This window comes from Harpia harpyja, chromosome 6 (assembly GCF_026419915.1).
Source record: "Harpia harpyja isolate bHarHar1 chromosome 6, bHarHar1 primary haplotype, whole genome shotgun sequence".
Lineage (NCBI taxonomy): Eukaryota > Metazoa > Chordata > Aves > Accipitriformes > Accipitridae > Harpia > Harpia harpyja.
The window spans coordinates 68,945,919-68,960,128 of record NC_068945.1 but is presented as its reverse complement, the minus strand read 5'-3'; the positions used below and the strand labels follow the sequence as shown (position 1 = coordinate 68,960,128).

General features: G+C 51.8%; 1 protein-coding gene across 1 annotated transcript; it reads right to left on the bottom strand.

The window, feature by feature from the left end:
* Positions 1-365: 365 nt before the first annotated feature.
* UCN3 (urocortin 3) lies at positions 366-4,517 on the bottom strand. Its single transcript, XM_052790565.1, has 2 exons — positions 4,453-4,517; positions 366-1,007 (listed from the first exon to the last, which is right to left on the bottom strand). The coding sequence occupies exon 2, from the start codon at positions 996-998 to the stop codon at positions 522-524; it is 477 nt and encodes a 158-aa protein (XP_052646525.1). The 5' UTR covers positions 999-1,007; positions 4,453-4,517; the 3' UTR covers positions 366-521.
* Between the last annotated feature and the right edge of the window lie 9,693 nt (positions 4,518-14,210).

Sequence of the window (14,210 nt, the reverse complement as noted above, 5' to 3'; positions counted from 1 at the left end):
GAAACTGGGAAATCCCTCTTGAGGTCCCCTGGCCAGTCTTGCTTTTCCCTTCCCAATGCAGTGATGATTGTGCATAGGGACAGCCTGTGTATGGGGACTTGGGAGGGAGTGGGGTTTGGACCGTGGTGGGAACAGGGCTGTGAGGTTGAGCTGGAGGGATGTTTTGGAAAGGCTATGGGCCCAGACAGACCCAACCGAGCACCCGGTGGAGGCGAAGGGAGAACAAAGCATGGGAAACTCAAGAGATCGTAGCTTTAATCAGGGACCTTCCCAAGGTGACACGTCCCCTTGCCCTGCTGTGGACATGAGCCTCTTCCCCGCGCATGGAAATGTCAAGGAGGAGGGATGAAGGAGAGAACGAGGAAGAAGAGATATGAAAGTTAGGTAGCTCTATGGGTCAAAAATATACAACACTGATATCATACATGGCCATTAGTCCCCTCTGGCCGGCAGCCTGGGGCTGGGCGGTGGCCCCACTCAGCCAGCCCTGCTCCGAGTGCCCCCAGCCCCATGGGGGGGGGTCACTTTCGCCGCCCTATTTGGGCCATGAGGTGTGCATTGGCAGCGGCCTTTGCCCGCAAGTTCTTGGCTTTGGCGATGTTGAAGAGGATGTTCATGATGTTAGTGGGGACGTCGAGGGAGAGGGTGACCTTGGTGCGACGGTCGCTCTTGGCTCGGTTTTGGTACGTCTTCCCCTTCACCTGCGCCTGGGAGACATATTTGTAATGGCCTTCCCCCGGGAACGTCCTTTTCCCCATCTCTTCATTCACCACGTCCTCCTCCTCCTCTTCCTCCTCCTCAGATGCCTCCACTGGCAATGGGGAGTCGAAGCTGCGCTTGTCCAAGATGGCATTTTCTTCTGGGTGGCTCTTCTGGGCTTCAGCGAGGGCCGCGTTGAGGCAGCTGAAGATGGAGGCTGCGTTGTAGAGGCGGAGAGCCCGGCCGGTCTCGGCGGCACAGAGGAGGGCGAGGAGGAGCAGCAGCCTGGTGTGGGGCATTGCGGTGGCCTGCCCAGTGGAAACAGCGAGGGGAGGGCAGAGATGGGCATGAGCTTCCCGCGGGGCCCAGGGCAGAGCACCATCGTCCCGCCATCCTCCCACATCTCATGGACCTGGGTTGACCTCCCAGGTTCCCCCCCAGGTCCCGTCTAATGGTTAGGGCAAGTGGGAATGAGTTGCCTTGGGGCCTCCTCCTCCAAGCTGCAACACCTCAGCCCTCGGTTTTGGGGTGCTGGGTGGGAGGTAGGATGTCCAAGGTGCTTTGCAAGGCTGCAGCCTCCATGGAGGGGAGGATTTGGTCATCCCTTTGCTGAAACACAAGTGTCTGGTGCAGGAGAGCTGGTTTCTACTGTGGGTACCTCCTTGCCTGGGCCAATCTCACTGCAGTCCCCATGCAGCCCTCTCCACCTTGCTAACACTTCCATGGAGTAACCATGGGTACCACCAGCTGCTGTAAAGGTAGGTTTTCCCTTCAGCTCCTCTCCGGTCAGCTTAAAGCCACCGTGTTTCTGTGCTCTCTGAAGCCAGAAATTGTCCATCTACCTGCTCACACAACTCTGAAAAGGGCATGGAGAGTGGGGGACAGTCAGCCCCCGTGCTGGGAGGGTGATCTGTCACCTGTCCAGTGTGATGGCCCTATGTCCCCTCTCCAGCCCTGGATTGCTCCGGGATTGCCTGTTACCCCATGGCTCCATCCCCAGGACCCCCCTCCACCCTGGATGCAGGACAGGCTGCCCCATCTGATGGCACATTTGGGGCACAGTCCCCCTGGGGACCTGGGGGCACCTCCAAAATCACAGCTCAGCATCATCACTCCCTGCTTGAAATGCAGTCATTTTGGGGTCTTGCAGGGGCTGAAAACCTCAGGATAACCCTCCTGCTCTGCAAAACCTCCCCGTCTCTGAGTCCTGTCTCTCCGGGAAGCGACCCATCTCCCTGTACACCCACCCGACTGCCCAAAAAGGCCACCAGAGATCTCTTGGTGGGGGTCTTTGCCCGTGTCAAGGTCAGACAAGTGTCCCTGGGGCCAGCCCCGAGGGCACAAGGGCCCTCCAAGTGCCTGGAGGCATGCTGCCATTCCCAATCCTTGGGCCCCATCTTGTGGCAACCACATCGCACGGCAAGCTCTGGCCTGGGGACAGTCCCCAGGGGTGAGGGACCCTGCCTGGGGCTGAGGTTTCACTGCTGGTTTGGGGCTGTGAGCTGCTAAGTTATTATTTCCCATGGGAATGGGAGTGCGGAGGGGCCAAGGAAGCTGGGAGAAGCCCTTGGGAAGCTCTTGCGGAGCAGGATGGCTCCTGCAAGCCTCCATGGACGTCTGTGTCTTGGGGCTCATGCTGGGGATGGAGGCTGTGCCTCGCTGCAGGAGGGGCTGCGGGGTGGGGGAGATGCCCTCACACTGAGCCAAAATCAAATCAAATCACTTCTCCCCAGGAGCTGTCACCCTGGCCCTGCTCTTCTGCCACTGAGCCACAGTCCCTGAAACTGCTGTCACCTTAACTCTGCCCTTCGCTGGCCCATGGTGAGGAAGACCAAGGCAGGTTTATCCCCTTAACTCTGCCCTTTGCTCTCCCTTGGAGGGGGAGGCTTGGGGCAGGTCGTACAGGCAGGATTTGAGGGAGCCACTCGATTGCCACTTCTTTGCTTCACTCGCCCCTGCGTAAAACCCCACAGAGCTTCCCCAGGCAGCAACCGTCCCCTTAACTCTGCCCTGCGTCCAGACGACGTGCAGCAGCCGTGGCGTGACCCAGGCAGCACCGACAAAGCCGGCGCTGTAGGATGGGGGAGGAAAACCCTTCCCAGGCACATAACTCCCATGTGAAGGCGATTCAGGGCCAAAACTCTCCTTCCTTCAGCCCCGAATCAGACATTTAAATCCTGGGACTTAGATTTTGCTTGCAAAAGCTTAACGGAACGAAGATCTTTCTCCCACCCCCAAAATCTCCCCCTTTGCAGCTGCATTTCAGTCCCAGACGAAGCAGCTCTCCCCCCCACCCCAGCAAACTCCTTGCAGCCCCCGCTAGCAGGATGGGGAGCTTGGGGGGGGGGGGGTGAATTTAGAAATTGCTAAATTTCTCGCCCCTGCCTGCAGCCCCTGCTTTCCTGGGGACACTGTTTGGCCCCGAGCTGCTGGATGGAGAATGGGAACATCGCCGACAGCCCTTGCAGAGCCAGTACGGCTGCTGGGAGAGAACTGAGCTGGTTTGAGCTGCCGCTGCCCTCTCCAGAGCTGCGGAGCAGCATCTCCATCTCGCCTCTCCCCGACAGCTATTTCACCACCGTCTGGAACAGGTGGCTTGGTCCCGCAGGCAGCTCAGGCTTTTTCTGCTTAGCAAAACTCTTTAGGGACTTCAGCCGAGCGAGAGGAAAGGCAGAGCAAAGGTGGCTGAAAAGCATCCGCACCCAGCACCTGGTTTCCTGGTCCTTGGCTGTGGGGTGGATATCCTGACAAAAAGAGCAAAAATCAAGGCAAAGCAGCAGAAAAAATGCAGCGTCCTTCTGTGCTGGCCAGAAAGCAAAAGCTGATTTTTTTTTTTTTTTTCCCCCCCATGGTTGTTTTGTGCCCAGGCATGCCAGAAAGGGTTTTTTGGACCAGAAAGCAAGCTGGAATTGGGTTTTTCTCCCCTCCCCGCTCTCCCCCAAAAAACAGGAAAAGAAGAAAACCACCTGCAGCAGATCTGAGGAAGTCGGACTTAAATCTGCCGCTGCCGGAGGGTGACCTGTGGGTGCCATTCCCCGTGGGTGGAAATTGCCTGGATGCCCGTGAGCAATTTACAGGCATTATATTGAGATGGTGCCGACAGCCACGGCAGGACCATTTGTATCGGCTGAAGATCTGGCTCTCAGCTTTAAAAGAGAAAAGTCAATCGCTCCGGCAAGGCAGCTCTGAAAACTGGGACAAAGCTATTTGCTGCTTATCACAGGCTCCTTGGCATGGGATTAAGTTCATTTTTTCCCCATCAAAAAGTAAGTCTGGAATAAAATAATACTGTGGACGAGACCTGTAGGCTTTGAAAACTCTTTCTGTCTGATGCCGCCTCCACTTCCCTAATGAATCTCTCCTGATGATGCTGATTCCCAGGGCTCCAAAATTCAAGCTAAGCCTGTGGGGATGGGGCTGCGCCCTCCTCTCCTCCCCATCCCTTTAAGCACAGCAGTGATTTGTATCCCCACATTTCGATTTCCCAAGATTTCCAAACTCTACCCATACTGCCCAGCCTGATCTGCCTCCAAAAATTGTTATAATAATAAAAAAGATATTCGGTTAGGAGTTAGGAGGGAGGGTCGGGGGAGACTCTTAACACAGTATCTTGAACTGCTTTTCCCTATCCTGCCTTTTCTTTTTTCTTGCAGAGAAATGTGGGACCTGATCTCTCAAGGAAAGCACTGAAATATTTAATGTTTGTGCAAATGAAGCCTGCTGCTGGTTAATAAATGAAATCCAGGTACTCACCTGGTAGTCCTCGTTGGTCGGGATGGGAAGGGGTTGCTGCGGTCTCACTCCAAGTACAGAGGCATCAGGCGCGTTCCCCTGAACTTCTGCACCCTCGCTTTTCTTTTATTGTTATTAAGAGGGCTGTGATATTTTTTCTCTCTACGGAAACGCTTTTCCCCTCCCTCGTGTATATATAAAAATGAGCGATCACGGGGTTTGAGTCGTAACTCCAGACGTAGAGCCTTCATTTGGGCATGATTTCATTAAAATGAAATCAGAGGGAGCTGGCAACGTCATGGGGCTGCGGTTCCTCTCCCCATTCAGAAGGAAAAAAGGAGGGGGGGGGGAAAAGACATCTGAACCCGACAGCCTGGTGAGAGTCACCTGAAAATGGGGCTGTTGCCAACACCGGGACTTTGCAGGATTACGCAGACACACTTTTCCCCCGCTCCTCCAGGTAGCCAGGCACTTGGTGCAAGTATATTTTAAATGCAAAGATTTTTATTCCCCCTAAGGATGCCTGTTGGGGTTTTCAGTGTTGATTAACAGTGTTATCCCAATTAATGTGTTTCTATTCGAAGAGTGGGGCTGGTGCAGCACCTTGGCAGGGTTTTGCCCCGGGCCAGTGCTCATAACCCCCATCCACAGCAAGGACAGACTTGCCCCACTCACACTGCTCTGCCCTCTGCCTGGTTTCCCATCTCTGGGGGTTTTTGTCCTCCCATGCAGGCAGTGAAACCTGTGGAAGATTGAAATTGTGTAAAACTTCTTCCAGGATGTGGTAGCACAGTCCCAGGTGCAGCACGGAGGTAGGGATAATGTGTGCCTCGAAAAAAAACCCTCAAGCTCCCCAAACCCATGGAGATCGGTCCAGCAGAACTTACTCAGCTTGCACCGAGACAGCAGCAAGGCAGGAAACCCTCCCAGTCTGGGGTCCCAGTAAGACTCTGATCCTGGTGTGGTCAGAAAGAGATCTCCTGTAATACCTCATGGCACTGGTTTGCAAGCAAAAGTGCTTTGTGCTCTGAAGAGGATGGGGATGGAGATCTCCCTGCTGGGAACGGGGGTTGCTCCATGGGATCTGGGGCTGAGACACCCAAAGAAGTCAGGTCTCTGGTGGAGGGTCCTTCCAACAGCGACTGCAGATTTGCAGCTGGGCTGAGGGCTCCTGGTGGCCCCAGGACCCTACTCAGCCCTGCTTGGTTGTCAGAGCTCCTCTCTGAAACCTGCTTTGAAATGCCGTCGTCACCTTCTTCTAGCAAAGGGCTGGTGGTGTGCAGTTATGCCTGGAAAGGGACAAATCCTACCAAAAGTGGAGAAAATCCTCTGAGCAACCCCACAAAAGTTAACAGCAGCCAACAGTGACCCTGGATGGGCTCCAGGTTAGGATGGGGAGATGTTCTCTCTTGGACCACACACCAGCGATGGTCACAGCAGCTCCTTTGGAGAAAAGGAGCCATGACTGTGGGTATTCTTGGATGAGCATCTTTGAGCTTCTCACCCAGCTCCTGGAGATGCTGGCCATTGTCTGAGAGGCAGCGACTGGTAACGCTGAGAGGTCCCCTTTGGCTTCAGTCCTGAGTAGAGTGTTTTCCCCTTAATCACCTCCAGCTGTTGGCTGAGACACATCAGGATCCACCGCTCCAGCAATTCACTCCTCTTTCATTTTCATTTGAAACTTTCATCTCCTGGACTGAGGTTTTCTTTTCCTCTCCTTCACTGAGACCTGGAAGGCGGTTTGGTTATCCAAATCTTTGGAGCCTGTGGTCATAGTTTTGGGCAAGCAAACCTGCTTGCAGACTTCAGTGCAAAGAGCTTGTTGGGAAACTCCATTAGATGGACTTCTTCCCATAAAGAATGAGGGAAATCACCATCTGGCCCGCAGTCCTCGCTCCTCTCCCTCTGGCAAATGCTCGTGGGCTCATTTATTGCAGTGGGACGAGCTTTCTCTAAGGGCCGCATGGTCCCTGGAGCTGATGAAACCCTTGAGCTCATGCTCTGCAGTGAAGAAGCAGTGATAGATGAGAGCTATTTCCAACCCATCCCTCGCGGTGGAGGTCCATTAAAAATTATTTCCCCTTGTGCTCGTTGCAGATGCGTGAGTGCTGATTCTCAGCAACCTTCGTCTTCCCCCTTCTTGGCTTGTGTCTTGCCTTTCCTCAACCTCCACAGGGTAAGAAGGGCTTGAGTCAGCACCGTTACGTGGCAGCTTAATTAGTGTGGTGGACCAGGGGACATCGCAGGGCAAGGCCTGAAGCTTAGCAGGAGTTATTTAACTAGCTTTTTAACATATATGCAATTCTTTGGGTGGTGCTAAGTTCCACCCAGGTTTGACTCAACCCAGGTTTGACTACCCATGGAAGAAGGCTTTGTGCCTGGGGTGGACAGCGAGGGCTTCACCAGCATTTCTCTCCTATCGTGCCTCCTTGGAGAGACGTGTTTTGCATCCTTTTGCTGCCTGAGGGCTGCAGATACTTGCTATGATCCTTGCAGAACGCTCAGGAGACCCTTGGGCTCTGTTTAGCTCAGACCACTGATAGCTCTGCATGCTTCAGAGCTGGTTAGGGATTCACCTCCCCTGATTTTGTTGGTCTGGGGATAGAAGAAGGGGGTTGAGCACCTAAATACGTGTGCGATGGGAGCTCTGGGTGCTAACCTGCCTAATGGGTATTTCATGAAAGATGTGTGGGCACTCAGAAAGTGGGTCCTCCTCTGCCTACCAGAGGGGGATGTCTCCATCCCATGCCCTGCCATCAAATCCCATTGGGGTAGAGGAGCAACTTAAAAGGACCAGGAGAACCGCAGAAAATATCTCCGGTGGCATTTTGGATTCAACTGTCACCTGCTCAGCCAAGAGATCAGCCAAGGAATATAAAAGATGTGGAAAGGTTATTGTTTCTGGCATTTGGGCATCCCCTGGCCCCAAAGGCAGGGCAAAACTGGCACCCCAGAAATCAAGGCCTGGTGCACCCCTCTGACGCAAGGACCTGGGGTCCCTGATCACCTCCAGGAGTTTCAGGTCGTCAGGCCACAAGTAAAGCCCTGCTATTGCCAGAATCACTGGGTACTTGTGATTCAGGTACTTGGGAAAGGGAATATACGTTAGGGAAAGATGTGATGTCAATATAGATTAATGAAGCCTTCCTAAAGCCCGCTTTCTCCCAGAGGTGATGGGGTCTTTTATTTCAGTGCATATCCAAAGTGAATTAAACTGTATGAAGACTATAGGTTGGGACAGCGTAAGGTCTATTTAGCTGCATCCACACAAGTGACGGCTGCTCCACTTTTACAACCATCCCATCCCTTGTGGTGGTCCTGTCTTACTGAAGCTTTCTTGGGTTTGAGAGGAGAGGGTGTGTGATGGAGGGATTCAGCTGGTGGCTGCAATGATGTGACTTGGGGACATTGGGAAAGGGCTGACCCACATACTAGGAGGTCCTGTAGGACTTTGAGGGGGTGTTTGTCAGTGTCAACTCCCACTAGGGCTCTTTGGTGTCTGCAGCTACTGCTGCAGCCTTGCATGGGAGGGTGACAAATACAACTACCCACCTCTGGCATGGGTCTGTCTTCACATGATCGGGGTTGAACCTCACCCCACTTGACTGAATTGGGTGGCAGTGGAGCTTAAGGGTCTTGGGACCAGGGCACAAGGGCAGCCTGAAAGACAGGGAGGCACTCAGTGCTTAACAAACTCCTTTCCTGGGCAGCTGTGCTTGAGACAGATTATCCCAGTGGCTGCAAAGGTGAAAAGCAATCAAAATAACCCTAAAGACACGCTACATTTGAAGGAATGGTGTATACACATGGGTCCCCCTCAAAAGTCAATCCTGCTGCCAGAATGGTGCATATAAATTTGAGTCTATTTGTTTTTTTCCTGCAGATGACAAAAACTACCTGAGAGAGAAGCTGGAGCATGGAGGTGAATGTGTTTCCCATCATTCAGCAGGTCACCACTGGAGCCAGGTGGTGAAACCCATCTCCATCTCCTGAGCAGATACTAGGGTGTGTTTCTGTTTTATTTAACCATAAAATGCTTTGCTGTTAGGAAGGGTCGGTGCAGGACAATGTTCTTGTAGGAGGCAAATCCGCACGCCAGACATGGAGTCTTCTCTGTGATTTTATTAGGGGAAAATGGGAAAGGGAAGGCAGCGCCTGAGAAAGAATGATGAAAGAAGTCGAACTGCCTGATTCATCCCTATCAGTCTGCTTTAAAACCAAACCAGACTGTTTTAGCTGGCTGGCTACTGCGGCTTGCAGATGCCTGCTCCAGTCTTTGCTTTCACAGAGGATCGGAGAGGAGATTTTGCTGCAAAACTGAAAATGTCACGGCATGAAAATTACCCCGGCTGACCCTGACGAAGGAGGGAGCCATACTACAAACATCCTGGGGCACCCATGGGAGCTGGATGGTGGCAGAGGGGACTCAAACTCCCAAAAGTTTCTCCCCAGATTACCAAACTTATGAAGAATGCAGGCTTTGTCATGAGCATCCTCGCACGTCTCCCTCATGCATCTGTCTTTTCAGGAGCAGGAAACCTTCTCACCTCTCCACAGCCTCTCTCGCTCTTGCCGAGCTCAATTTCCTTCTGTGAATCATCATTTAAAGCCCAAATGTGGGCAGCTGAAGAGGATCTTATTAAAGTTTCATCACTACAACAATTCCACTACTGGGAAAAATAAGACACAGCGACTTGTGGTCATATCACACCAGAAGCCTTGAAAGCAAAAAGCATGCCCCAAATACCAGCACAGAAGTTTTGCCTGGCCCAGGGAAGCAAAGGCAATGTGATGCGAGATCGCGTTTACTGCTTCCAGTACCAGACTTGCATAAAGGAGTTGGTCACGGATGCGCTGTAGGTCCATAGAGGGGCATAAGAGAGTTTTCTGGTTTGCTTTGCCCCTTCTTTAATAATCTCTAAACTCAATTTGCATTTTCAAGGCTGCAGAGGGAAGAGGACCTCGCTGTGATACGAGATTGCCCATCTCCCATCTCTCCGTAACCCTACAGCGAACGGCCCTTCCTCTCCCGTGAGGCTGATTTTTGGTGGGTTTCTCTTCCCCATAACCCCATTCTGGGGGTGATTTTCACTCCTTCCAACAGCTCAGCAGCAGCAAGACCCTGCATGTCTCTCCAAGGTGGCTGTATAGCAGGCACTGGGGGGTTGGAAAGCCCTGTCACTTTGAGCTGGGACCTCAGCAGAGGGAGAGGAGGAGCTGGGGATGTGGAATTTGTTAGTTTTGCAGGGGTTGAATTATTTTGCCTTTCTTGCCTTTTTTTCACCTTTTTGGGCCCCGAGCCTCTTGCTGCTGCCGCAGGGTCACAGGGGATTTACAGCCCTGGTCGTACGCAAAGCAGTTGGCTGCCTGTAACGAGCGGTTACCCACCCCACCTTCAGTGTTTCATGTTCCTGGCAATTAATTAGCTCTGCTTTGAGTTTTTGATGCAAATGTAATATCAGAAAACCTCTTTGGGATAAAATGTGCTGGGGCTAATTTGCAGATTGCTACGTACTCTTCTCCAAGAATCGCTTGGGCCAAACCCCAACTTCACCACTGACAGCCTTCAGGCATGAAATAAAGCTCGGTTCTTGATGTTTTCCCTCCAAAGGAAGAAAAGAAAAAAGCAATGGAGACGAAAAAATAACCTTAAATCCTCCAAATTGTCTTCCCCAAGTGTTTTCTACAATGTTTTTATCTGCTATCTCTCTGTTGCACCTCCTACCCCTTCTCCAAAGAGGTATTTGCACCTAACTGTACACATGGTATGTGCCTGCAGCTATGTGGGCATCACATCTCTGGTTGGAAGGAAACATCTAAAATCAAGAAAAAATGGAAAGGGAGGCAGCAGGAGCCTGGATCCACACGCAGGAGCGGCACTGGCCTCGGGGCATTTATCCTGACAGCAGGTCAACACAAACACATAAAACCTATTTATACCCTATGGAGTGAAGTATAAAAAGAGCTGCTTCTCCTTTTTCCTGCCTTGATAAGCAGGGATTGTTCCCACTGGTAAGGTTACAGCAGCTGGACGAGGCGGGTGGGAGAGATTTTGCTCAAGAAATGCAATGGTTTCTTCTCTACAGATGGGTTATATCGCTCCTCCGGCATTTCTTTGCCACTGGGATCATGGCCGTGGGTTGGCCCCTTGGCTTCACGATCCATGAGGAGGTGCTTAGGGTGGTTTCAGGGGCAGGGTGAGACACATTTGGGGGATGCAGGGCCCACTGGTGGGGCTCAGGGTGCTGGGCTAAGGGATGGCCAAGGAGCCGTCCAGAGAAAGCCTGAGGGATCCAATGGGATTTACTGGGGAAGTTTGGGGTGCAAAATGGGGCAGGATGGACAGCCTGAGGCAGCTCCCACAGGAGCACTGGCTCCCAGATGTGGAGAGTTTCTCCTTGCTTTTCCTCCTAACCCACATGGCAATGATATCGGGGCAAATTCATCCCCATTTTTGCTCCTGCTTGTCCCAGCTCAGATGAGCAGAGCTGCCTTTCTGGCACAGAAGGTTTTTTCAGGCTTTTTCAACATTTTCCCTCCTTCTCAAAGGTGTTGTGGCTGTTGGGTTGCAATTCCACCCTTGCAGTGGGCAGGGGATAGTGCTCACCAGCAGCCTCCCAGCGATGCGGGCAAGAGGCTCTATATACCAATACAGTGATGTAGTGATTACTATCGCTCCAAAAAACGATGGATATCACCCAAAAGGACTGCAGACAGCACACAAACCTCTGCCACGTCCCATAGAGCCCGAGCACAGAGGATGAGGTGGAGGCTTTTGCAAGATGCCGATGCTCAGGTCCAGCCCTGCCTTAACTCATGGCTATTTGCCTCTGCAGCATCTCCAGAGCCTAAATTACTCCTGCTCTAAAAATACGCACAATTAATTAACCTAGCTGAGTGCAATTCAGGCTGGTGACATGGCGATGAACTTTTTTGTTGTTTTCAACTCTGGCAGGAGCAAAGACAGAGGCTTTTGTCAGCTCCCTCCCAAACAGCCTGTCCGCTCCAATCTCCTGGGCGCAGCCAGAGGATGCTGGATGATGCTCGGGGCCCAGCTGTCAGCACTGGCGGCCATTTCAGGGACTGTATCATTATCAAATTACTAAATTACGCTGGCCCAGCCTCTTCATCTCTCGCGATCCATTTTCTTTTGTCAGGGTTGCTAAGGAACTGCCCGCGGACATCAGATGCCGCGATGAGGCGAGTTTTTCCTCTCCGCAACTCCTCGCAAGACTTTGCTGGCTGGATGCACAAGAAACCCCCTCCTGCAAAGGGGCTGAGCGTGCTCAAGCTATAGGTGCACGTATATTCATAGATGCAGACCCATGGGCTCCACTCTGGAACCGTGTGATCTGTCCGAAACAAGTGATGGGGTCACTCGTGCTCCAAAATTGCCCTCCACTTTGCAAACTCCACGAGGATTTGTGAAGCTGGTTTTATGTGCATTAAAGCCTCAGCTCTTTGCATGCTCAGGGCTGACTGCTTGTAGCGATGTTCTTTGCTTTCTAAGGCCTTTCTCCAATGTGTGTTCAGGAATCTTCTGGCTTCGCCCTGTTTGGAGCAGCCCCAGCTCCCTGCGCCTGGAAAGCAGCCGGCTTGCCAGCAAATCATTCAGCCCTAAAAGTCTCCCCCACCCTGCAATCAAATAATTTCAAGAAACTCAATTAGAGTGACATGACATTTCCAAGGAAACACCGAGGATGCATTCCGGTAATATTTTGGCCCTGCCAAAGCGGTTCAGATGGCAAATCAATAGTAAACATTTAAGGCTAGATGTATTAAAAAAAAATCAAGTTATCAATTTCCCATTATGCCTCAGCTCCCAGGGCACTGATGGGAAATTCAAGCTGCATTTAATACACCTAGTAGAGGACTGAACAGCTTGATCTTATATACTTGCCCACAATATTGGTTTTCACTTCTCAAGTCTTCCAGCTGCTTTGCAAATATGAATTAAGTCACCTGGCTCCCTGGTAAGCTGCTGCTTTGGCCTGTGCCATAAGCACGGTTTATGGTGAAGGGTCTTGAGCCAAATCACCCCCGCTGAGAGACTCTGCCCCTCTCCTTTGGCTACACCTTGACCATGAAACCAAGCACCCAAATTTTTCCCCCAGACTTAGCTTTGGGATACATGCACTCCTCACCAACCTTGGAGCCAAAAGCTGTCAAGAAATTCTGCACATAGGGTGGTGAAGTCCTATTTTAAGTGATGTCACTGGTCTTAAAAGGAAAAATGAAGGTGTTGTCCCATTTATTTGGTGTCTGGGAATAACGAGGTAGAAGGAGAAATTCCTCATGTTCTCAGGCAGGTCTCAGGTCCCCCAGGTCCATTTGCTCACCTACAGCTGCCTCCAGACCCTCACTGTGCTGCTGGTTCACAGCTATAGAAGTGCTCTTCATGCAATTACTATTGCTTCTTGTCTCCTCAGATGACTTGATATCAACTTAACATGCCTGCCAAGGGATTAACCAGCCCACAGCGATGCACCCTCCTCTTCTCTAATGCCTGGGTGCAGTTGATAGCTGGAGTGGGTCAATGAAATGCGGGGCTGGGCTCCCTGGAGGAGCAACCACAAGGTGGAGGAAGGCTTCATCTTCTTGGTTTTGGTAAATAAGTGCCACTTGGAGTTATTAATGAGCTGGCCGGTGGCAACGGTCCCCGGGAGGGTATGCTGTTGCATCCCGAATTGGAGAAAGGCTCCTGGGAGCATCTCCACTGCGCTGGTGGAAACTCAACATTGCAGCACACAGGGAGGGCAGAGACAGGGTTTGGGGGCAGATGCCCCAGAGGAGATGTCCTGGGAGGGTTTGGGGAGCCGAGGGAGGCAAGGGGAGCGTGCACTCTGCAGGGCGCTGCGATGCCAGCCCAGCTGTGGGATAGGGACAGGCCACCCGGTGACCCCGAGCCAAGTCCTGGGGACATCAGGTGATTTGCACGCCAAATCCACACAAGCGGCAGGTCTGTAGGGTGGAGATACGCCCCACGCACCCCTGTACCACCAGAGATGGTGTAGCCATACACAGGCTGGCTTGGTAGGACGAGGCAGTAATGAGCAGTCTGGCGTTTCCTCTGATGGCCAGCCTGAAGCCTTTCTTCTTAAATCCCTCTCCTTGGGAAAACCTCGCTACCTTGCTGGGCCAAACCCCAAAGTCCTGGTCAGGGCTGGCCAAATGCTAGACCTTGGGTGACATCCCAAGAGGAGCCAAGGACAGGGAGGCTGCTTTGTGGGGACATCCAGAACTGGGTCAGAATAGAGCTGGTGCAAAGTTACTACAGCTCCATAAATATATATATATATATTTTTTTTTTTTTTTTTTTTGCCATTGCTAGTAAACCACCATAGGTTTTGAACTGACCTGACACCCTGGGTCAGGGTGTCACTTGAGTATGACAACCCCATATTTCTGCTGGAAGCCACTTGTGCCTTCACTGCAGGGACGCTGGCAGGGTGAGAACCACACCAGAGAAAAGGGAGATGCTAGGAGGGTTTTCTTTCTTATAATAATAAATATTATTAATGAGCTTTTTCTGTATTAATTAAACAGTGAGAACTATGACACTGTTGAAGTGTTAACTGGGCTATTGGTCATTTCTTAGCACTGTGGTTACAGTGTGTCCCCTTTTGCCCATACAGATATTTTTGCTCCAGTACAGCTGTGGGCTGGTTTGCATCAGGAAGGATCATTTGAGGCACAGGGATTTGCAAGCAGAGATGTTCCAAATCAAATTGATGTGAGTGAACCTTTCTGGAAGTGCATCCCCAGCCCTTTATATAGCT

Coding starts and splice junctions, on each gene's coding strand:
- UCN3 (XM_052790565.1), bottom strand. CDS start 998: ATGCCCCACACCAGGCTGCTGCTCCTCCTCGCCCTCCTCTGTGCCGCC.